At 40.8% G+C, this 23184-nt stretch overlaps 2 protein-coding genes across 9 annotated transcripts in view; one reads left to right on the forward strand and one right to left on the reverse strand.

The window, feature by feature from the left end:
* ATIC (5-aminoimidazole-4-carboxamide ribonucleotide formyltransferase/IMP cyclohydrolase) overlaps positions 1 to 10453 on the forward strand; it is a 38024-nt gene extending 27571 nt beyond the window's left edge. The window contains exons 13-16 of the mRNA XM_061204772.1: positions 6370 to 6462; positions 7635 to 7817; positions 9751 to 9906; positions 10232 to 10453. Of these exons, the coding sequence (XP_061060755.1) occupies positions 6370 to 6462; positions 7635 to 7817; positions 9751 to 9906; positions 10232 to 10351 (552 nt within the window). The 3' untranslated portion in view covers positions 10352 to 10453. The remainder of the gene's footprint in view (positions 1 to 6369; positions 6463 to 7634; positions 7818 to 9750; positions 9907 to 10231) is intronic.
* Positions 10454 to 20016: 9563 nt separating this feature from the next.
* FN1 (fibronectin 1) overlaps positions 20017 to 23184 on the reverse strand; it is a 68479-nt gene continuing 65311 nt past the window's right edge. For all 8 annotated transcript variants that reach the window (XM_061187186.1, XM_061187161.1, XM_061187178.1 and 5 more), the window contains 2 exons: positions 21100 to 21210; positions 20017 to 20777 (listed from right to left, as the gene is read on the reverse strand). In XM_061187186.1, the coding sequence (XP_061043169.1) occupies positions 20706 to 20777; positions 21100 to 21210 (183 nt within the window). In that variant the 3' untranslated portion in view covers positions 20017 to 20705. The remainder of the gene's footprint in view (positions 20778 to 21099; positions 21211 to 23184) is intronic.

Raw genomic sequence — 23184 nt, forward strand, 5'->3', positions numbered from 1 at the left:
CTTCGTTATTAAGTAGTGTATTGTGTAGCCTCCATGTGTTTGTATTTTTTACAGATCTTTTCCTGTAATTGATATCTAGTCTCATAGCGTTGTGGTCGGAAAAGATACTTGATACGATTTCAATTTTTTTAAATTTACCAAGGCTTGATTTGTGACCCAAGATATGATCTATCCTGGAGAATGTTCCATGAGCACTTGAGAAAAATGTGTATTCTGTTGTTTTTGGGTGGAATGTCCTATAAATATCAATTAAGTCCATCTTGTTTAATGTATCATTTAAAGCTTGTGTTTCCTTATTTATTTTCATTTTGGATGATCTGTCCATTGGTGAAAGTGGGGTGTTAAAGTCCCCTACTATGATTGTGTTACTGTCGATTTCCCCTTTTATGGCTGTTAGTATTTGCCTTATGTATTGAGGTGCTCCTATGTTGGGTGCATAAATATTTACAATTGTTATACCTTCCTCTTGGATCGATCCCTTGATCATTATATAGTGTCCGTCTTTGTCTCTTGTAATTGTCTTTATTTTAAAGTCTATTTTGTCTGATATGAGAATTGCTACTCCAGCTTTCTTTTGATTTCCATTTGCATGGAATATCTTTTTCCATCCCCTCACTTTCAGTCTGTATGTGTCTCTAGGTCTGAAGTGGGTCTCTTGTAGACAGCATATATATGGGTCTTGTTTTTGTATCCATTGAGCCAGTCTGTGTCTTTTGGTGGGAGCATTTAATCCATTTACATTTAAGGTAATTATCGATATGTATGTTCCTATTCCCATTTTCTTAAATGTTTTGGGTTTGTTATTGTAGGTGTTTTCCTTCTCTTGTGTTTCTTGACTAGAGAAGTTCCTTTAGCATTTGTTGTAAAGCTGGTTTGGTGGTGCTGAACTCTCTCAGCTTTTGCTTGTCTGTAAAGGTTTTAATTTCTCCATCAAATCTGAATGAGATCCTTGCTGGGTAGAGTAATCTTGGTTGTAGGTTTTTCTCCTTCATCACTTTAAGTATATCCTGCCACTCCCTTCTGGCTTGCAGCGTTTCTGCTGAAAGATCAGCTGTTAACCTTATGGAGATGCCCTTGTGTGTTATCTGTTGTTTTTCCCTTGCTGCTTTTAATATGTTTTCTTTATATTTAATTTTTGATAGTTTGATTAATATGTGTCTTGGTGTGTTTCTCCTTGGATTTATCCTGTATGGGACTCTCTGTGCTTCCAGGACTTGATTAACTATTTCCGTTCCCATATTAGGGAAGTTTTCAACTATAATCTCTTCAAATATTTTCTCAGTCCCTTTCTTTTTCTCTTCTTCTTCTGGGACCCCTATAATTCGAATGTTGGTGCGTTTAATGTTGTCCCAGAGGTCTCTGAGACTGTCCTCAGTTCTTTTCATTCTTTTTTCTTTATTCTGGTCTGCAGTAGTTATTTCCACCATTTTATCTTCCAGGTCACATATCCGTTCTTCTGCCTCAGTTATTCTGCTATTGATCCCATATAGAGTATTTTTAATTTCATTTATTGTGCTTGTCATCGTTTCTTGGTTCCTCTTTAGTTCTTCTACGTCCTTGTTAAATGTTTCTTGCATTTTGTCTATTCTATTTCCAAGACTTTGGATCATCCTTACTATCATTATTCTGAATTCTTTTTCAGGTAGACTACCTATTTCCTCTTCATTTGTTAGGTCTGGTGTGTTTTGACCCTGCTCCTTCATCTGCTGTGTGTTTTTCTGTCTTCTCATTTTGCTTATCTTACTGTGTTTGGGGTCTCCTTTTCACAGGCTGCAGGTTCGTAGTTCCCGTTGTTTTTGGTATCTGTCCCCAGTGGCTAAGGTTGGTTCAGTGGGTTGTGTAGGTTTCCTGGTGGAGGGAACTAGTGCCTGTGTTCTGGTGGATGAGGCTGGATGTTGTCTTTCTGGTGGGTTCGTCCACGTCTGGTGGTGTGTTTTGGGGTGTCTGTGGCCTTATTATGATTTTAGGCAGCCTCTCTGTTAATGGATGGGGCTGTGTTCCTCTCTTGCTAGTTGTTTGGCATAGGGTGTCCAGCACTGTAGCTTGCTGGTCGTTGAGTGAAGCTGGGTCTTGATGTTGAGATGGAGATCTGTGAGAGATTTTCACCGTTTGGTATTACGTGGAGCTGGGAGGTCTCTTGTGGACCAGTGTCCTGAAGTTGGCTCTCCCACCTCAGAGGCACAGCCCTGATGCCTGGCTGGAGCACCAAGAGCCTTTCATCCACACGGCTCAGAATAAAAGGGAGAAAAAATGGAAAGAAAGAAAAAAGGAGGATAAAATAAAATAAAATAAAGCAATTATAATAAAAAATAAGAAAAAAAATTATTAAGAGTAAATTTATTAAGAAAAAAAAATTTTTTTTTAATTTTTAAAAATAGATTTATTAATTTTTTATACTAAAAAGAAAAAAATTATTTAGAAAAAATTTATTAAGAAAAAAAATTTTTTAATTTTTTAAAATAAAAAATATGAAAAAACTTATTAAAAATTTTTTGTAAAATAGAAAATAAGGAAAAAATTATTAAGAAAACATTTATTAGGGAAAAAAAAATTTTTTTAAGCCAAAAAAAAAAAAAAAAAAAAAAAAAAAACGGACGGACCTAACCCTAGGACTAACGGTGAGAGCAAAGCTATACAGACAAAATCTCACCCAGAAGCATACACATCTACACTCACAAAAAAAAGGAAAAGGGGAAAAGTTAATATATCCTGCTCCCAAAGTCCATCTCCTAAATTTGGGATGATTCGTTGTCTATTCAGGTATTCAACAGATGCAGGCACATCAAGTTGTTTGTGGAGCTTTAATCCGCTGCTTCTGAGGCTGCTGGGAGAGATTTCCCTTTCTCTTCTTTGTTCGTACAGCTCCCGGGGTTCAGCTTTGGATTTGGACCCGCCTCTGCATGGAGGTCCCCTGAGGGCGTCTGTTCCCCGCCCAGACAGAACGGGGTTAAAGGAGCAGCTGATTCGGGGGCTCTGGCTCAGTCAGGCCGGGGGGAGGGAGCGGTACGGAGGAGGCGGGGCGAGCCTGCGGCGGCAGAAGCCGGTGTGACGTTGCAGCAGCCTGAGGCGCGCCGTGTGCTCTCCCGGGGAAGTTGTCCCCGGATTACGGGAGCCTGGCCGTGGCGGGCTGCACAGGCTCCCGGGAGGGGCGGTGTGGAGAATGACCTGTGCTTGCCCACAGGCTGTTTGGTGGCGGCAGCAGCAGCCTTAGCGTCTCATGCCCGTCTCTGGGGTCTGCGCTGATAGCCGCGGCTCGCGCCCGTCTCTGGAGTTCGTTTAAGTGGCGCTCTGAATCCCCTCTCCTTGCACGCCGCGAAACAAAGAGGCAAGAAAAAGTCTCCTGCCTCTTCGGCAGCTGCAGACTTTTTCTCGTGCACCCTCCCGGCTAGTTGTGGTGCGCTAGACCCTTCAGGCTGTGTTCACGCAGCCAACCCCAGTCCTCTCCCTGGGATCCGACCGAAGCCCGCGCCTCAGCTCCCAGCCCCCGCCCGCCCCGGCGGGTGAGCAGACAAGCCTCTCGGGCTGGTGAGTGCTGCTCGGCGCCGAGCCTCTGTGCGGGAATCTCTCCGTTTTTCCCTCTGCGTCCCTGTTGCTGTGGGATCCGCGCTGATAGCCGCGGCTCGCGCCCGTCTCTGGAGCTCGTTTAGGCGGCGCTCTGAATCCCCTCTCCTTGCGTGCCGCGAAACAAAGAGGCAAGAAAAATTCTCTTGCCTCTTTGGCAGCTGCAGTCTTTTTCCCGGACTCCCTCCCGGCTAGCACCGAAGCCCGAGCCCCAGCTCCCAGGCCCCGCCCGCCCCGGCGGCTGAGCAGACAAGCCTCTCGGGCTGGTGAGTGCTGGTCGGCACCGCTCCTCTGTGCGGGAATCTCCGCTTTGCCCTCCGCACCAATGTGGCTGCGCTCTCCTCCGTGGCTCCGAAGCTTCCCCCCTCTGCTACCCGCAGTCTCTGCCCACGAAGGGGCTTCCTAGTGTGTGGAAACCTTTCCTCCTTCACAGCTCCCTCCCACTGGTGCAGGTCCCGTCCCTATTCTTTTGTCTCTGTTATTTCTTTTTTCTTTTGCCCTACCCAAGTACGTGGGGATTTTCTTGCCTTTTGGGAGGTCTGACGTCTTCTGCCAGCGTTCAGTGGGTGTTCTGTAGGAGCAGTTCCACGTGTAGATGTATTTCTCATGTATCTTAGTAGCTGTGTGACCTTGGGTAAGTAAGTCTCTTAACCACTCTATGCTTCAATTTTCTCTCTGTTATATCGAAGGCAACACGTGAGCGCCTCAGAGTCCGGTATTTTTTCCATCCATATGTATTTTTAATGGAAATTTGGAGACCTAACTAAGGATGAGAATGATGGTATTATCCTCCTTTATATTCCCCTCTCTTCTTTTAAAACAGGTTTTTATTAATATTCCAGCCTCAGAATCATCAGATTATACTATTAGGTCTAGAATGGTTTCAGTCCTGAGAAAGCCGGAGAAGTGTAACGAGTGTGTGTTAAGTATTAACGAACATGCTTGAATTTTTCTCTCTTCTCCCATTTTTCTTGAATAATGCTTCAATTTGTTTTAACTATATGTGCCATGTTTATTACACTGGATTCTCTCACTCCCACCCCTTGACGTGTCTCATAGTCCTTGATCCTAACTCGGGATACTAGGGTTATATTTGAAGGTAGGCAGCTAGGAAGGCTGGCTTTTGTTATTAATCTTTCTTAGAACCAAAGGAATAACATGTATAGTTGGCAACTCAAAAGAGCAAATACAGATAGGAAAGGATATACTATCAATACATCAATAGTACCTTAGGATAATAAATTCTTAAAAAATTCTAACAGTGGTTTTTAATTAAGCTTTTAATTTTGAGTTTAAAAAGTAGAAATTATAGATACACATGCAGTTTTAAGAGTTCCCATGTATCTTTTACTCCATTTCCCCTAATGGACAGTGTCTTGCAAAACTATTAATACAGCATCACAACCTTGATAATTGACATTGATGCAGTCAAGACACAGAACATACCCGTCCCTACAAGGAGGCCTCTGTTGCCTTTTATAGCCACACTCACTTCTCTCCTGCCTCTGCCTCCTCTGTAACCTCGGGCAACTACTCATCTGTTCCCCTTTCTGTAACTTTCATTCATTGTGCATTCATGAACAGGTTTTTGTATGAACATAGTTTTCATTTCTCTGTTCTAAAGGCCCAGGAGTGTATTTGCTGACTGGCATCATAGTTGCATATTTAGTTTAAGAAACTGCCAAACTGTTTTCCAAAGAGGCCGTATCATTTTATATTTTACACCAGCAACGTATGCATGATCCCAGTTTCTCTGCACCCTTACCAGGTTTCGGTGTTGTCGCTTTCTTATTAGATAGGTGTGTAGCAATATCTCATAATTTTAATTTGCATTCCCTAATGCCTAGTGATGGACATTTTTTCATGTGTTTATTTGCCGTCTGTATATCCTTTTTCTTGAAATGTCTCTTCATGTCTTTTGCCCATTTTCTAATTATATTTTTATTCTTGTAGCTGAATTTTGAGAGGTCTTTATATATTGTGAATACTAGTTCTTTGTTGGATATCTGGTTTGCAAAATATTTTCTCATGGTCTGTAACTTGTCTTTTTATCCTCTTAATACAGGATCTTTTCTAAGAGCAGAAGCTTTAGTTTTGATGAAGTCTGACTTCACAGTTTTTCAGTTAGATAATTTATCAATTAGCTGTGCTTATATCTTTTGTCCGCTTAGCATACCAACATAGATCATTATTCTTCTTTTCAATTTGTATTTGCTCTTTATATTAAAGATAGTGACATTTTTAGTTATAGTAGTTGTTTCATTCTGTTTGAACCGGTAGTACATAATACATTTTTGAATACTTTCTACGTAGAATATTCTAGGCAAACCAAAAAATGATCCTAATTTGGTTTTTCCTGAGCAGTCTTGGCTGTATGTGCATCACAGTTATTTGTAGTGTCTGTGAAAATTACTCTCAGTGTTTTTTTTGAACATAAATTTTATCACATCTCCAGTTATTCGGTGCTACTGTGATAGAGAAAATACTGTTTGTCAGTTTTGGAGTGGTTATGGTATTTCATATCTAGTGTGATACGTAAAGAGGCTTAAGCCAAAGTTTGTTGCAAAATGGCATCAATTTGAGTTTGTGATGCATTAGGCGTCACACAGAGTTCCATGACAAATATGTTAAATATGATTCTTTCAGTAAAACATGATAGTGTCTCCTATGAACAGTTAATTTCACTCCCTTATTTGAGGGATAGAACTATATTATAGGTCTGTTATAAGGGACACATAAGATGCTAAAAGTTAAATGAAGGTTTAAAAAAAAAAAAAAAGCCCCATTTACCATTCTGTGTTTTTTTAGTTGCCGGAATCTGCGCTCAGAGACCTCACTGTGGCCACCATTGCTGTCAAGTATACTCAGTCTAACTCCGTGTGCTATGCCAGGCACGGGCAGGTAACCGAGCTGTCAGACTCACCTTGGGAGGACTGTTGTTTTACAAGATGATGTCCAAAAATCCATCTGTCTTGGGAACTAGACTGCTTGAAAAGGAAAATTTGCCAAGTTTTTCTCTTCCCAGTTTGTCAGTATTTACTCAGTAATGATTACAAAGTATCTTTGGAACTAAGTATTAAAATTGTTCTTATTGCTTCTTGCCTGGAATGAGTTGGCACGTTTTGGGTTAGGGGACAATGGCTGCTAGGGAACTAGTTTTTTTGCTCCCCTCGTCCCTATCAGTGGCATTTCCAGTGAAGAGGGAGTAGAACATGCTGCCACCCACTAGCCCATCGTTTTGCAGCATAAAGGGTATTTTTATTTATATTTCTAACATCATTTTACCAAGAATCTGTAGACTGAGTTAACATGATGAAAAATCTGGTTTACTGAGGCATAATTTATATACAGTGAAATTCACCCTTTTTAAGTGTAGAGTCTGACCAGTTTGCACAGATTATATAGTTGTTTGACCGTGACCACTACCACAGTCAAAATATTGACCATCTCTTACTATCTGATGTTAAGCTAGGTATTTAACTTTTCCTAGTTAAAAGCCATAGGATGCAGGACTGAGCTGGCTCGTCACTGGGCCTCTCCTAGCTCCAGGGTAAACCTGGTTTTGCTGTGGCTTTAGCACTGTTTCTTCTCATAGTGTCTTGAGCTCCTCTCTAGCCATTTGTTAAATTATTTGGCCCATAAGTGGGAGGGGAGGATGGGTATTAATTGGCATGTGACCTGGAAGACCCTTTCAAATTCGGAATTTAGGTGATTGCCTACTGTTGCAAGATTGCTAATCTGTAATACCAAAAACCTGGGAGACTGTGGCTACTTGTCTAATAAGTTCCAGCAAGACCACGCTTCACTACTGATGTCCAGGAGCTCTAGAAACTTCCAGATATTAATTAATAGCCATACCTCAAATTTCACTGAAGAGGTAAAACATATAAATAATAGTTAAAACATGTTACACTTAACTTTTTTAATGACTTAAAAATTATTTGTATTTCTCTTATTTCAGCCTGATTTTCTTTTCCCCCCACAAAATTGATGGATTTGGGGGAATATGCACAAAAGAGCCGTTGGGAAGCGTGTTGTTATTCATTTTAACGTCCATGTTCTTCATTCTTCAGGTTATTGGCATTGGAGCTGGGCAGCAGTCTCGGATACACTGCACACGCCTTGCAGGGGATAAGGCAAACTATTGGTGGCTTAGACATCACCCACAAGTGCTTTCTATGAAGTTTAAAACTGGAGTGAAGAGAGCAGAAATCTCCAACGCCATCGATCAATATGTTACTGGAACCATCGGAGAGGTAAAAGGGCTGTCGTTGAGTGTGGGTGGAGTGTATTAGTATGTTTACCCTTTTCTGTGTAACAGACTATCTTCATTACTACAAAGAGAAAAGATGTTTTTCTTGAAGCTCTGTATTATCTAAATTTACTAATCTAAACTTCTTCTGTCTCATTTACCTTTCTTTGGCGTTCTTTATCCCTTTCTGACACTACAGATCATCTGTCTTTTTAGATTATAACCACTGGTTTAGTTTTGTATGTTTGTACCTCCCCTGTTGATTATAAGCTTTTTTTTTTCCTATAAATTTATTTATTCATTTTTGGCTGCGTTGGGTCTTCGTTGCTGCGCGTGGGCTTTTTCTAGTTGTGGCAGGCAGGGGCTGCTCTTCATTGAGGTGCGCAGGCTTCTCATTGCAGTGGCTTCTCTTGTTGCAGTGCGTGGGCTCTAGGTGCACAGGCTTCAGTAGTTGTAGCACGCGGGCTGACTAGTTGTGGTGCACGGGCTTAGTTGCTCCGCGGCATGTGGGATCTTCCTGGACCAGGGCTCAAACCCGTGTCCCCTGCATTGGCAGGCGGATTCTTAACCACTGCCCCACCAGGGAAGTCCCTATAAGCTTTTCTTTTTTTTTTTTTAAAGATTTATTTATTTGTTTGTTTGTTTATTTATTTATTTGGCTGTGTCGGGTCTTAGTTGCAGCATGCAGGCTTCTCTCTAGCTGTGGCGCGTGGACTCTCTAGTTGTGGCGCGCGGGCTCTAGAGTGTGCAGGCTCAGTAGTTGTGGCATGCGAGCTTAGTTGCCCTGTGGCATGTGGGTTCTTAGTTCCCTGACCAGGGATCGAACCCGCCTCCCCTGCATTGGAAGGCGGATTCTTAACCACTGGACCACGAGGGAAGTCCCTGATTATAAGTTTTGATGGCAGGAGCTGTTTTTCACCCATCTTGGGTGTCTGTCACAGTGCCAGTCGTGATGCTTACTACATGATAGGTGTGTATTTAACATTGCATACAAGTTACTTGATAGCAGGTAACAAATATCCCTCTACATTTTCTACAAGCTCCATTAACAACTCAGTGTACTTGTGTTATATTTCATGTTCTTTAATGTTTTCTACTTTGAAGCAGGTATAGGGGAGCATTAAAATTGCAAGTATTAGGTAGCCTGCTAAAAGAATAGGATTTAGCCCAGTTTCTGGAAATAGAAATGCTTAACAGGTACTGGATGCAAAACACAAAGAGAAGCTTGGTAATCAAAAACTCAGTGGTCTTCTGAGGGGGCGAGTCAACTCCACTGGGTTGTCCATTCAGGGATAGGAATCCATGACAAGATCAACAGGTGTCGTTGGAGAGTGTGCTTTTGTAACCAGGAAATGCTTCAAACAGCTTTTTTTAAAAATTACTTTAATATTTGCTTTTTCTGCTTGATATTACACAACAAATTGTGCTGTAAGTCCTGGAAGAGAACTTATATATGTGAATAAGAATAAAAGTATATTGTTTAAGCCTTTTGGCTTAAACCCCAAATAGGAGTACTTTTTAAAAATGAATACTGTTGAGTCATGTTCTGGTTGGTCTATTAGACTGACTCTGTACTTAAGACTAATTATTGTAGAAATGTGCTTCTAGAAATTATCTGTTTCCTTGCTTGCTTTGATACAGGGATATAAAGCAGTAGATTTAACTTAGAGATTAAAGAACAAAATATATTTGGAATAAACTGGCTTGTAAATGGTACAGTCTTTATTTGGTACACTTAAGATTAATTTTCTTCCTTAATGAAATGTTATACAGCATCAAAAAAAGGTTCTAGAAATATGGACTTGGATATAAATGAGTCATTATTTATAATTAAGTCCTAGGAAAAATGCCCAAGTGTTTTTCTGGCATTCTGATTTGTATCAGATAGTACTGAAGATGGTGTAAAACCTGTCTTTCCCCTCTGCCCCCACTCATAGGGTGAAGATTTGATCAAGTGGAAGGCACTGTTTGAGCAGGTCCCCGAGTTATTAACCGAGGCAGAGAAGAAGGAATGGGTTGACAAACTTAGTGAAGTTTCCATCAGCTCTGATGCCTTCTTTCCTTTCCGGGACAATGTAGACAGAGCTAAAAGGGTAAGTATGGGATTGGTGTCTGTATGGATTTGGTCATTATGCAGCAACCATTTCAGAGATGCTGCTTCTGATTTTTCAGTTCTATGAGTTATATTATATAGCCAGGCTATGATGATGTGATATATCAGTAACATCTAGAGTATTGTTTTGACTTCTCCTTTTGTTGTATGGACAACCCAAATCCCGTTATTTTGCCTCTTGACCGAATCAGTCTGCAGTGTGAATCGTTGTTAGCTTGCACTTGTTATTGGGTGTGAGGGGTTGATTCTGGACGTGTTTTGGCATGAGGCTGTGTTTTGAGAGTCCGTCTCTGTCTCCCCCTCAGAGTGGCGTGGCCTACATCGCTGCCCCTTCCGGTTCCACCGCTGACAAAGTTGTGATCGAGGCTTGCAATGAGTTGGGAATAATCCTCGCTCACACGAATCTCCGGCTCTTCCATCACTGACTTCTTCACACATTACTTTATACCCTGCCTATGTGTAGGTGAAAAATCACATATGGAATTTTGAAAATAACCTTTTTTAAAAAATAAATCGTTAAATTTTAATAATCTTGGAGCCATAGTGTCTGGTAGTTGTGTTTAATTTGTCCTAGTTATAGGCTCTTTAGTTTGACAAACATTACCATGGTTCTTTGTAAGAAATACAGGAGCATCCCTTCCTCCTGGGGCTCAGCTCATCCCAAAATGTTACCTGTGTGAGCATCTGAAAATCATTAGGTAAGCCAAAGAAATGAGCAGCCACCATAGCAGGTGGCACAGGCATCTTAAAGTCCCACTAGTTTACTCATAGGGGATTCTGCTCGTGAGTTTCCTCTAATCATAGTTCTGAAGAGTGTGGTTGACTGCCTTCTGAACAAACAGCAGATTGTAAGCCGTGGACTAGAAACTGAGGGGAGATTAAAGCTTCTGTTGGCCCGACATTAGGGCACTGCCAGTACTTACTCTTTCCTCTGTTAAGTGAAATGTTTCCCATGATTTAAACCAGTCCTTGATGTCCCCTCTGGAGCTACCTAAAAAATGTATTCAATGTTTGGTGCCCAGAAATGGACCCGGTATTCTCCCAGGTTTACTACCGGAAGTAGGGCACAGTGGATGGCAATGCCTTCCTGCATCTGGACATAATTGTGCGTTTATGTGCCCTGCCCATGTGGTCCTGATTGTTCACATATTACACCGAAGGCCAACTGAAACCTTTTGTCATCTTTCACCTTAAAAGTTGAGTCCTGCCCTCTTCCCATGTCCTTAACCCACTTTCCCTGAATTAAAAGATTTCTGACGGGTTTTTTTGAGGTTATCCTTCTAGTCATTAATATATTGACTAATCTTCTGGCCCTTGTATAGTTAGTACCCTCCCACACTGAAAACAAGGCTGACTTGTGTGCCCAATAAAATACTGTAGGAAAAATGTGTGACTGCTGAGGCTAGGCCGTAAAAGGCATTACAACTTCAGCCTTAGTTTCTTGGAGTTAGCCAGTGCCACGCTGTAGGTACCTTTAAGCAGCCCTGCTGAAAGAGAAACCATCTTGCCAACACTACCTGCCCGCCATGTGCGTGACCTGCCTTGGAAGTGGAGCTCCAGTCTCAAGGCGACATCTTGCTGCCACCTCTTGAGAGACCTGAGCCAGAACTGCTCAAAGGAGCTTCTCATGAATTCCTGGTACACAGAAACAGATTATGTATTGCTTTAAGCCATAAAGTTCTGGGGTGCTTTGTTAGGTAGCAATAAACAGCTGATACATATTTTGGCTTATAACTTGTTAAGTGTGCATTCTATCTCCCCTTGACCAAAGGTTAACACTGAGGGTATAATTATTGGAAGAGTTGTTTCTCCATTTAACACTCTACGGTTTGAACACGTTTACATAAATATTTTAAAGAATGGTACTACAAACTATCTCAATTAGATATAAATACTTATGTCCAGATTTATCAAATTAATTCATTCTCTAATCACTGTTTTACATTTGCAGAAAAGAGGACCGTGTGAGAGCTGAAATTCCACCCACCATTACTGCCCAGATATGCAGGCACAGTATTAATTTTTAAAGACTCAAAATGCTTTTTTCTAAAAATATTTTTTAAATTTATTTATTTTATTTATTTATTTTTGGCTGCATTGGGTCCTGGTTGCTGCGTGTGGGCCTTCTCTAGCTGTGGCGAGCGGGGGCTACTCTTTGTTGCGGTGCACGGGCTTCTCGTTGCGGTGACTTGTCTTGTTGCAGAGCACGGGCTCTACACCCGTGGGCTTCAGTAGTTGTGGCTCACGGGCTCAGTAGTTGTGACTCGCAGGCTCTAGAGCGCAGGCTCAGTAGTTGTGGTGCATGGGCTCAGTAGTTGTGACTCGCAGGCTCTAGAACGCAGGCTCAGTAGTTGTGGTGCATGGGCTCAGTAGTTGTGGCTTGCAGGCTCTAGAGCACAGGCTCAGTAGTTGTGGCGCACGGGCTTAGTTGCCCCATAGCATGTGGGATCTTCCCGGACCAGGGCTCGAACCCATGTCCCCTGCATTGGCAGGTGGATCCTTAACCACTGTGCCACCGGGGAATCCCCTCAAAATGCTCTTTAGAGTATTTCCTTTTAATACTTTCTGAGGTAATTTTTAAATTTTGGACCTCAGACATAAAGAATTGGAATAATCATAATCTGTAGTTCATGACAGACTGGTCTATGTGTATATTTTTAGTAATGTAATAGTAATGTGACCTCATCTCCCGAAACAGAAGCTAGAATCTGAGCAGTAGCTTATTCTAAACACTTGGTGCCCCCAACTTCCCTACCCCATCCCATCTCAGGGTCTCCTCCAAGAAAATCTCATCCTGTATCCCATCTTCATCTTTGCACCTTTATGCATCTAAAAACTAGAGACCTTCGCTTACCTATCCAAAGATTGTGAAGATTTTTCTCTTATGTTTTCCTTTAGGCAATTATAGTTTTCACTCTTATAGTTAGGTCTTGTTATCTATTCCAGTGTTAAAATGATGCATGGGTCAAGTTTCATTTCTTTCCATACATTTATCCAGTTGTTCTAGCATCGTTTGTTGAGACAACTCTTCCTGTTGAATTGCCTTGTTGCCTCAACCATATTTGTGTGTCATTTCTGGACTCTTTTCTGTTCTACTGTTATGTTTGTCCTAATACCAACACCACACTGTCTTGATTATTGTAGCTTAATAGTAAATTTTGAAATTGGGTAGTGTGAGTCCTTCATAATAGTCTTTTTAAAGATTTCTTGGCTATTCCAGGTCCTTGGCATTTCCATGTAAATTTTAGAATCAACTAGTCCATTTTTACAAAAAAAGCCTCTTGAGATTTTAATTGGAATTGCATTGAATCTGTAGGTCAGTTTGTGGAGAATTGATGTTGATCCCCTTTGAAGGTTGATCCCTCTGGTTTCCACCAGCTTTTGGTTGCCTTCCAGGGGCTTTAAATAGATTTTTTAATATTTTTGTCAAGTGTTCATAATTATCTGCAGGGGTATTAGTCCAATATAATCTACTCTGCCATTAAGAGAATAAAAAAACACCAATAAATATCATAGGATGTTTTCTAATAATTGCTTTAGTTTCTTAAATAATTTTTTTATTTCTAAGTCAGTTCTAGCAAGGTATATTTTTCCCCCTAGGAATTTGACCATTTTTTCTAAGTTTTCAAAATTGTAAATATGTAGTTATAAGTAGTTTTCTCAATTTTTAAAAGGTCTTTATTATGGATATTTTGGTATAAACACAAAAAAAGTAAAATTCTATGTATCTATCATCCAACTGTAATACCTTATGACTACTTTAGTTTTATGTTTCTCCATTTCTCATGCCTCAACACAGATTATTTTGAAGCAAAGTCTATAGATATTTCATCTGTAAATATTTCAATCAGTTAATCTAAAAGTAACTTAAAAAATAATTTTTTAAATGAATATTCTTACACTTTAAAATGCATGACTACATCTAGCAACTGAAAGGGCCAAGAAGTGTGACACCCCAGTGGCAATGAGCATACCTAATGCTAAGATCTTGGTTTCTAATACCATTATCTAATAAAAGGATCCAAGACTCCTTGGAGAAATGGCTTACTCTAGACTGAGCAGAAAACCCATAACAAAACATCTGGATCAGTAAAGAGTGAGTTGAATTGGGGGAGCATCTGGAGCCCAGGAAGAAAAGCATGAGCCCTCAGTCATTTGTAAATAGTCCACCAAGGGCACCCTGAACCCATCCTGTTGCCTCCAGAGGCACCTTCTTTCTGAAACCCAGTCCCGTGTCCCTTCCTGAGAGCACAAGTCCCTGCAGGTCTTTAAGCTCCCAGTGCCTTCCATTCTTGGACACTCTTAAAGCTCACTTTTGCTAAACACTGTGACAGGCACAAATTTACTTTAAAAAATAAATTGTAAAAAACCATGCCTACGGAAAGTGCTTAAAGCATCTACAGCTTGAAGAATCTTTTATTTTTTGTCCGTGCCACACGGCTTGCCAGATATTAGTTCCCTGACCAGGGACTGAACCCAGCTCTCGATAGTGAAAGCACCGAGTCCTAACCACTGGACAACCAGGGAATTCCCAAGAATCATTTTTAAATAAACGTATATCACCACCAACCAGGTAAAGAAAAAGGATTTTGCCAGCAGCTACCCTGCCATGTCCCCCCATACCTGTTCTTGATTATGGCCCCCTCTTTCCTTCTAGGAAACCACGTTTGGGCCGTTTATGATCATCTCTCCCTTGTTTTGCCACTCACCAGTTTGGTGATCTTGGGCACATGCCTTAACCTCTTGGAATTTGTTTTCTCATCTATAAAATGGAGATGCATTTGCTCCCAAGGAGGCTGAATAGCTCCTGGTTAAAAGCACACAACCCAGGGCCAGTTTGTCAGATTGAAGCTCCAGCTCTGCTACTAACAAACTGTGTGATGGTAGGTGATTCACTTAGCCTTTCCTCACTTTCTACTTATAAACCGATGTTGCAGTACCTACCTCTTCAGGTTGCTCTGAGGAGTAAATGAAACAAAATATTTAATACCACCTCAGACATGATAAATACTGCTCATAAAAAAAAAAAGCTAGTTATTTTATTTTCATAATGCTTTTGTGTATATGGGGCATGGAAGGTAGTGGAAGATGATACTAATGTGTGGAAGTTGGATTTTGCCTCAGTTTTTGAATAGGTAGCCAGAAAGTTTGAGTTCCTTCGATCTTTTTTTTTTTTTTTTTTTTTTATTATTTGGGCTGTGCCGGGTCTTAGTTGAGGCATGCATGCGGGATCTTGTTCCCCGATGAGGGATCAAACCCAGGCCCCCAGGCCCCCTGCATCGAGAGCTCACGGTCTTACCCACTGGACCACCAGGGAAGTTTCTCTTCAATCTTTCATCTACTCTGTTTTCCCAAACCGCTTCTTACTGCTACCGAATTGGTCGACTAGACCCGTACCAGGGTCCTAGCCTGGGCCGGGACCCCTTGTCTCGGCCAGGGAGGTTCTTTTTCCTATTTTTTCCATTTTTGCCAATAGCAAAACCGATGCTGAGACTGGAACAGCACAAACTTTATTTAATGGTCAAAGAATGGAGAAGCAGGAACCTAGTTCACAAATCAACTTCCTAACCCAATTAGAGCAGAGACACCAAATATATAGGAGGGTCAAGGTAAAAGGGAGGGAATTGGAAAGAGGGGAAGGAATATCCACGAGTTATCCGAGAACAGGGGTGTGGTTTGGACCTGGAGACTGATGCGACACTCCTTTTCAGTCTTTGTATGGGCTTTCACAGTTGCTGTGGTGCTGGTGGGTGTGTCAGTTAGCATGCTAATGTATTACAACGAGCATAGAATGAGGCTCAAAGTGTACTGGAAGTCAGATCTTCCGCCATCTTGGGTCTAGTTGATTCTAACCAGTTCTTGTTTTTTTCTCTTTGCAGTTTCCTCCTGAAACTTAGATTAGAGTAACTGGTTTCCATTCGAGGGAGGGGCAGGGGTGTGATTCTGGGGCAACAGCCTTGGTAACATTACCAGTAAGCAAAAGGATATTGAGGTTTTCTGTAACTAAAGTGCCATTTTTTTCAGTTGAAATAAAATACACATATAAAATGCAAGTCAGTGATTTTTTAGTATATTCACAAAGTTGTAGAGCCGTCACCACTGTTTAGTTCCAGAACATTTCCATCACCCCAAAAAGAAGCCACATTCTGATTAGCAGTTATTCTCTATTCTTCTCTCCCTCTGGTAACCATTAATCTACTTTCTGTCTCTATTAGTTTGCCTATTCTGGACATTGTGTATAAATGGAACCATACATTACATGACCTTTTGTGCCTGACTTCTTTCACTTAGTGTGTTTTCAAGGTTCATGGTGTAGCATGTATGAATACTTCATTTCTTTTTATGATCAAATAATATTCCATTGTATGGACAGACCACATGTTTTTTATTCATTCCTCAGTTGATGGACATTTGGGTTGTTTCCACTTTTTGGCTGTTAACGAAAAATGGTGCTGTGAACATTTGTGTACAAGTTTTTATGTGAACATATGTTTTCAGTTCTCTTGGGTATATACCTAGGAGTGGAATTGCTGGGTCATATGGTAACTCAATGGTTAGCTTTTTGAGGAACCACCAAACTGTTTTCCACAGCAGCTGCACTATTTTACTTTTCCACTAGCAGTGTATGAAAGGGTTCCAGTTTCTCCACCAAAGTGGCATGTTCGGCGCTTGGCTCGGCATCTTACAAGTAATGCTGAATTTTACGGATCAGCAGGTTTCACTGTACAGTCCTGAGCGGCAATCTCCTGGCAGAGGCAGTGTTTCCTTCTGGAACGAAATGGTGGTTTCTGAGGTACCGTGATGCGAAGAGCTCCCTGGGAGCATCCTTGGCCTGCAGTGTATTTTCCATAAGGGCAGTCTGCTGGGATGGGCTGCCTGCAGGATGGGTGATTCCAGCCCTAGCCAGCACTGGGTGCTGGCAATCACCCCTTGCTGGCCACCTCCAAGCAAAGCTAATAACTTCAAGCCTTTGGAGGCTCCACACAAGAGCCATTAATAGGATAAATTTGGCTCCTCAGATTGTTAGAACTTTTACGTCTCTAAAGAGGAATTCAAGGAAATGTAAAACATGCTTTAATATCTCATACCTAACTCTACTGAGGAATGTTAAAAAAGGAATTTCCCGTTTGGGGCTTTCAGCTGAAGCATCATTTCTCTTGCTCTTTTATTACTTACAGTATTTTCTTCTCTTCCGTTGTAATTTATATAGATTTTTGTTTGCAATTCAAATTGAATCTCTTTTATTTTAATGAGAATATGAAATGGGATGATGTGGCAATGATAATAACTTGCATCTCAAATATGACTGCCATATATACTCTTTAAAAATAACTTTCTTAGTCTGAAAAATCCAGGGCAGGGCAAGGTGCTGCCCTGCTTTGTGCTGCGTCTGCTTTATCAGCCTTTGTGGTAATCTTTAGATGTCCCCAAACATGAGAAGTCCCAAGAGTGATCTTTTTTTTAGTGGTTGAAATGTATCTCCTGAAAATGGGATTTTTTAATTGGAGCCTGCCACTTTCCCTGTCGCAGTAATGGGAACTTACTGAATAGGAAGCAATTTCAGCACTTAAATGTGCTGATGTGTGTTTCTTAATCACTTTAATGAGTTTCATACAACTAGAAATGGAATAGAATTTTCAATGGAAATATAATTAAATGGAAAAGTCATTTCCTATACTTGTAATTTCCACCTGAGCATTTCTTTATTCACCTCCGCAGAATGTGTGCCTTACAGGCTTATAGTGATGTTATACTGACTGACTTGCATAATTCACTCTGGTCATTAGAGCTGAAAACAACAAAAATACTCAACAATAAATTTTATTACAAATCATGTCCAGCAAAACAAGGTATAGCTTCAAAATTATGATTTTTCTTTTTAAACTCATATATTTACTACTTTTATCTGACTTTGCTTGAATTGCCAGTTTCTTGCCTGAATCCAGATTGGTCTTTTAATTATGCCTTTTCAGTCTGGCCTGCTTAAGACAATTCTCAGGAACAACAGTAACATGAGTCAGTAAAAACTGTAAAAGATCTTTGGAAATCCTTGTGTTTAAATGATTTTGCTGAGAAATAGTAAAAAAGAAAGTTTTACCGTTTTGCCTTGTATGCCAAAACATAAAAGACCATTGAAATTTAATTTGTTCTGATTATCTAAATGTAGTTACTGACTCACTATTGAGTTTCATTTGTAAGTTTAATATATTGCTTTTGAGAATCTAGCAGACATTCTGGAAAAAGTGGTACTTTTTAAAATCTTAAATGTGGAACTTGCAGATTTTACATTTCAGTGTGCAAGGTTTTGATGGGCTCGCTATCCATTTAATTAATATAGTCCAACTGGATTTACTTAAACTCATGTTGGGGACAATAGTTTTAAGTTTGTCTCTAGATAAGTGGTTTGAAGCAAAGTCAGTCTCAACCCAAAGGTGTTCTTTCATTATGTTTTTAAATGTAAAGACCTTTCAGTAGGATGGAGCTGAGGTGCAGACTTCCACAAGTGCAGTACCTGGGCTTCCTCTTCACATTAAAGATGGAGGCAGGAGCCTGCTTTCTCTTTGGTGTGTGTCTACAGTGGGGCTTCCCCTTACACCGTGTGTGAATTTGTATTGGGTCGTATTCTCTCTCCATGAACAATGATGACCCACGTATGTGGAACAGTCATTTAATATCATCATGATCTGTTCTTCCTGTGATTTTTTCCTTTTTTTCACATGTACAGAGCAGCTCTCTTGGTAACTACTGGCTTGACAAAGCTGAAAGTTTAGTGATGTTAACAGAAGTCCGGGGTGTGAGTCTGTGTCCTGCTAAGGAAAACTCATTTGAGCTGGAGTCCTGTAAAATTAGACTGTGGAACCTCTCCCGGGGTGGGATAGGGAGGGTGGGAGGGAGACGCAAGAGCAAGGGGATATGGGGATATATGTATATGTATGGCCGATTCACTTTGTTTTACAGCAGAAACTAATACACCATTGTAGAGCAATTATACTCCAATAAAGATGTTAAAAAAAAAAATAACCTCTCCCTAATGAGATGCTAAATGGCAAGGAATTTTATAAACTAAATCCATTCCAACATGAGTTTTGTTTTTTGTTTTTTTTTTAAAAAAACAAATGAACCCTGAGGAAATCTCTTTCTGTATTTAGTCTTAATATTTATTGCCAGGTATTTATTGAAATATTTTGTTACAGTGGTGTATAAAAAAGTGTTTTCCATGTCTTGTATATTATGAATTACTAATCTTTTACTAATTAATAATTGACTATTTCCAGTGCCGCTATTTTACTATTTTGGATGCCAGATTTAATCCCAAAGTTTTAGATTTGTTGGTTCCCCGAAGTTAAATTGAAAAAAAAAGGCCTTTGTAGACCAGGACTACACACACTTTGTGCATCTGGGGCAGTCCAGGGTCAGCTGGCATTTAAACAAGTTGGATTGACGTTATTATACCACAGCGTTTCCTTAAGACAGAACCCCTCTATGCCATGCGATTTAAGTAGTTTTTTGGTGGTTTTTTGTTTGGTTTGGTTTGGTTTGGTTTGGCTTTACTGTGCGGTATGCAGGATCTTAGTTCCCCGACCAGGGATCAAACCCGCTCCCCCTGAAGTGGAAGCAAGGAGTCCTAACCACTGGACCACCAGAGAATTCCTGATTTAAGTAGTTTTAACATCTCAGTCATCTTTTTATTTTCCTTGCAGGTAATCTCTTTGAATAGATGTTTATTTAATGAAGGACGGAAAGGAAGTGGGAGGGAGGAAAGAATTATAATGGTTAGAAAAGAACAATGAAAAGGTTGTTTCGATTATACTTCTGAAGAGCTAGCTAGCAAGTTAAGTATTTGAATCCACCTAAATCTGGTAAAGTGGAAAATATAAAGTTATCTCCATTACTGAAGAGAGAAAATGACAAGACTGAATCTGGGTTTGGGGAGTGACAGACTTAGAAAAGCTTGTACATAAATCACCAAAATTTAGAGAGCCGTGCCCATCATGGGTTTTCAAATGTTTGCTGAATAGCAAAGAAAAAAACATTCAGGAAGATTCTTATTTCCCCCCAAATTTCTGTATGTAAAAAAGAAGCCATGATGTTCAAGTTGTGGAATGTAAATCTTTTATTAAACAGTTGTCTTTCCACAGTAGTAAAGCTTTGGCATGTACAGTATAAAAAATAATCACCAACCATAATTAGACCAAATTCCTCTTATTAACTGCATACTAAGTGTCTTCAATACAATTTTTTCCATATAAAAATACAGGGAAAAATTGATAAATAACAGGTAAGAGAAAGATTTCTAGGCAATTACTAGAATCACTTGGAAATAGTGAGTACTGTGGATATTTCAAATATCACAGTAACAAGGACATGCCGTTCCTACAATATTGTGGGCCAGATAGTTAAGTGGAAGCAGAAGTGTTTGGGTAACTTTCCTATTGAAAATTTTGGTAATATCATTTCAAGACATTTTGTATCTTGGTTGGTGCATGTGCTTCCCTATTGATCCCAATCCAAATCACAAGTTAGAATCATTTCATTTAAAATACTGAGCAGTATTGAATACTTTGGAGAACAGGCAACATACTGCCCCATTTACAAGAAAAGTCTAAAAACACTCCCAGGGTGATGCTTGGAGAAGCTGTGAATTGAGCTGAAGCTGGAGAAGTTACTCCAGAGCAGAGGGCTTAAGAAAGAAACAAACTAAGCTGGGATCTGCTAACATCACTCCAGTTTGGATGGACCTTGACAGAGATCCGTGCTTGTTTCTCTGGGTTGGAAATATTACTCTCGGGAATCTTCTCTGTCAGCCTGTACATCTAAAGGCATGAAGCACTCAATTGGGCAGTTGACATTCTGTTAAAAAAGAAGAAGAAAAATTAACAGCAATGCTGTAAAGGCTACAGAAGAAAAAAGGGGAGGGTGGCTTCTCTGACAATTACTTATGCATAGGAAAGTATGTCTTGCTTTAAGAGCTTAGCTATATACTGGGCAATGGGAGATGCTCAAGAGAACCCAAATTACGTTACAGGATACAATATTCTTTCTACTCTTAAGTCTTTTAAAAGAGTTTTTTTAAATTGGTTCATTCAGAAGAAAGGTACCTACAGAAAGAGACTCCTTACTATGTGCCTAATTGCATTTAGGGGAGAAACACGCAGGGTGCAAATGCACTTACAGTGTTTGTTCTCTGATGGTATCTCTGTGAATACTGGTTGTAGGAGTGGCCAGTTGAGCCTTCGTGACCGGGTTCAGCCCCTGGTCTGCGGCAGTTGTCACAGCGCCAGCCCTGAGAGAGCAGAGGCATGAAGTCGGATGGGGTTTATGACAACACAAGAACGTCGCAACTTAGGGCTTGTGTCGAAGAACTTCAGCTCTTACGAGTTGGCAAAATATACGCAGTTAGTCACAAAGGAAGCTTTGAGGATGATTTCATGCATTTATAACTTGCAGAATACATGTTGGCTGATTACTCATATTTTATAGCTGCCTCTATTTGTGCTTTTCCTTTTTCCTGAAATGTCTTACAAACCCCACCCATCTGCTAAGGCTGATTCCAGTCCTGACTTCCTTAATAAGCTTTCCACACTACATGATGGAGGAGGTTTTCCTGGAATCCTAGAGCTTTTAAAAGGAACGTGAGATCACATGGACAGACACCCTCATTTTACAGGTAAGGGAAAGGAGACCCAGAGGAATGACTGACTGGGGGGTGGGGAACTCACACAGTGACCTGTGAGTGGAGTGGGACTGCCACCCAGCTGGATGACTCCCGGTCATGTTCTTTCTACTGAGAGATCCTGGGACTTTCCAGTCATGTGAGCCTTCTTTTGCCTAAATTAACCAGAGTTGGGCTTTTCTCTTACAACCAGAAGAACCCTAAATAATACAATCACTTTCTTCCTTATATTGTCAGTGAAATATTTCAGACATACTTGTCCATTTAAAAGCATATTCCCCATAATACCTAAGACAGTACGGGTAAATACCTACTTACAGAATCAGTGAATCTTGCTTTCATATAAACACGTAACAGTTCCCACTCCTGTCTAAAGTGTTTCATTTTGCACTTCGCTTTGGAACAGAACAGGTGTCACATGTGAAAGGTTCCATGTACGTAAATCATAAGGCAGAGAGGCTGAAGTGAGACCAAAACAGACCTCTCAACAAATTCACTTTCCATCACACTTTTCTGCACTGAGCACATGACCAGAGATGACTGAGTTCTGTGATCACGGTCTTTATATGTGTTAAAGAGAAACAGAGAGAGAGACTCTTTCCCTACCCAACCACGAGTGGTGGAATAAGATCAGAGTAGCTTCCAGGGTCTGCCCTCAGCCAGACCCTTGAAGACCCTTCTCTGCTGCCAGTTTAATCTTCCTAAAAACCGTCTTCCACCATGTTCCCTTTCTCTTGGGCACCTGCAACTGGCTAATGCCAAAGGCATCAACCAGTGAGCCTTACCCGGGAGTAGGGAGCATGCTCTTCATGGACCAGAATTTGAAAAGCTGTTGGGGAGGGTATGTTTCCATTGAAAACAAAGGAATATTATGTTTCATTGCTTTTATTTGAGTTATATAAGGCATTTTATTTTGTAATTTCAAAGATTAGAGGAAAGCACAGCACTTTTCTGTTATATTGAAGTAGGACACAGATTAGAAATGGTTGAGAAGTACTGGCATAAATAATGGACTTCCGAGGCCCTCCATAAGTGGCCCCCACTTCTTCCCATTTAATGTCTTACCACTAGACAGCAGGCAGAGGGTTGTTTCACTGGAGCCCACATGTGCCAGCTCCTTCCCATTCCAGGGGGCCGTGCTCACTCTGCTTCCCCCATCCCCCAACCAAATTGTAACCATCCTAAACCCCAGCCAGGGGACTACGCTGGTGGCGCAGTGGTTAAGAATCCGCCTGCCAATGCAGGGGACATGGGTTCGAGCCCTGGTCTGGGAAGTCCCACATGCCACGGAGCAACTAAGCCCCTGTGCCACAACTACTGAGCCTGTGCTCTAGAGCCCACAAACCACAACTACTGAGCCCAAGTGCCACGACTACTGAAGCTCGTGCACCTAGAGCCCGTGCTCTGCAATAAGAGAAGCCACTGCAGTGAGAAGCCGCGCACCGCAATGAACAGTAGCCCCCGCTCGCCACAACTAGAGAAAGCTCGCGCGCAGCAACGAAGACCCAACGCAGCCAAAAATAAATAAATAATTAATTTTAAAAAATACCCCAAAACCCAGCCAGTTCATGCTTCTCTTTTCTA

The sequence above is a fragment of the Eubalaena glacialis genome, chromosome 1, assembly GCF_028564815.1.
Source record: "Eubalaena glacialis isolate mEubGla1 chromosome 1, mEubGla1.1.hap2.+ XY, whole genome shotgun sequence".
NCBI classification, from domain to species: Eukaryota; Metazoa; Chordata; class Mammalia; order Artiodactyla; family Balaenidae; genus Eubalaena; species Eubalaena glacialis.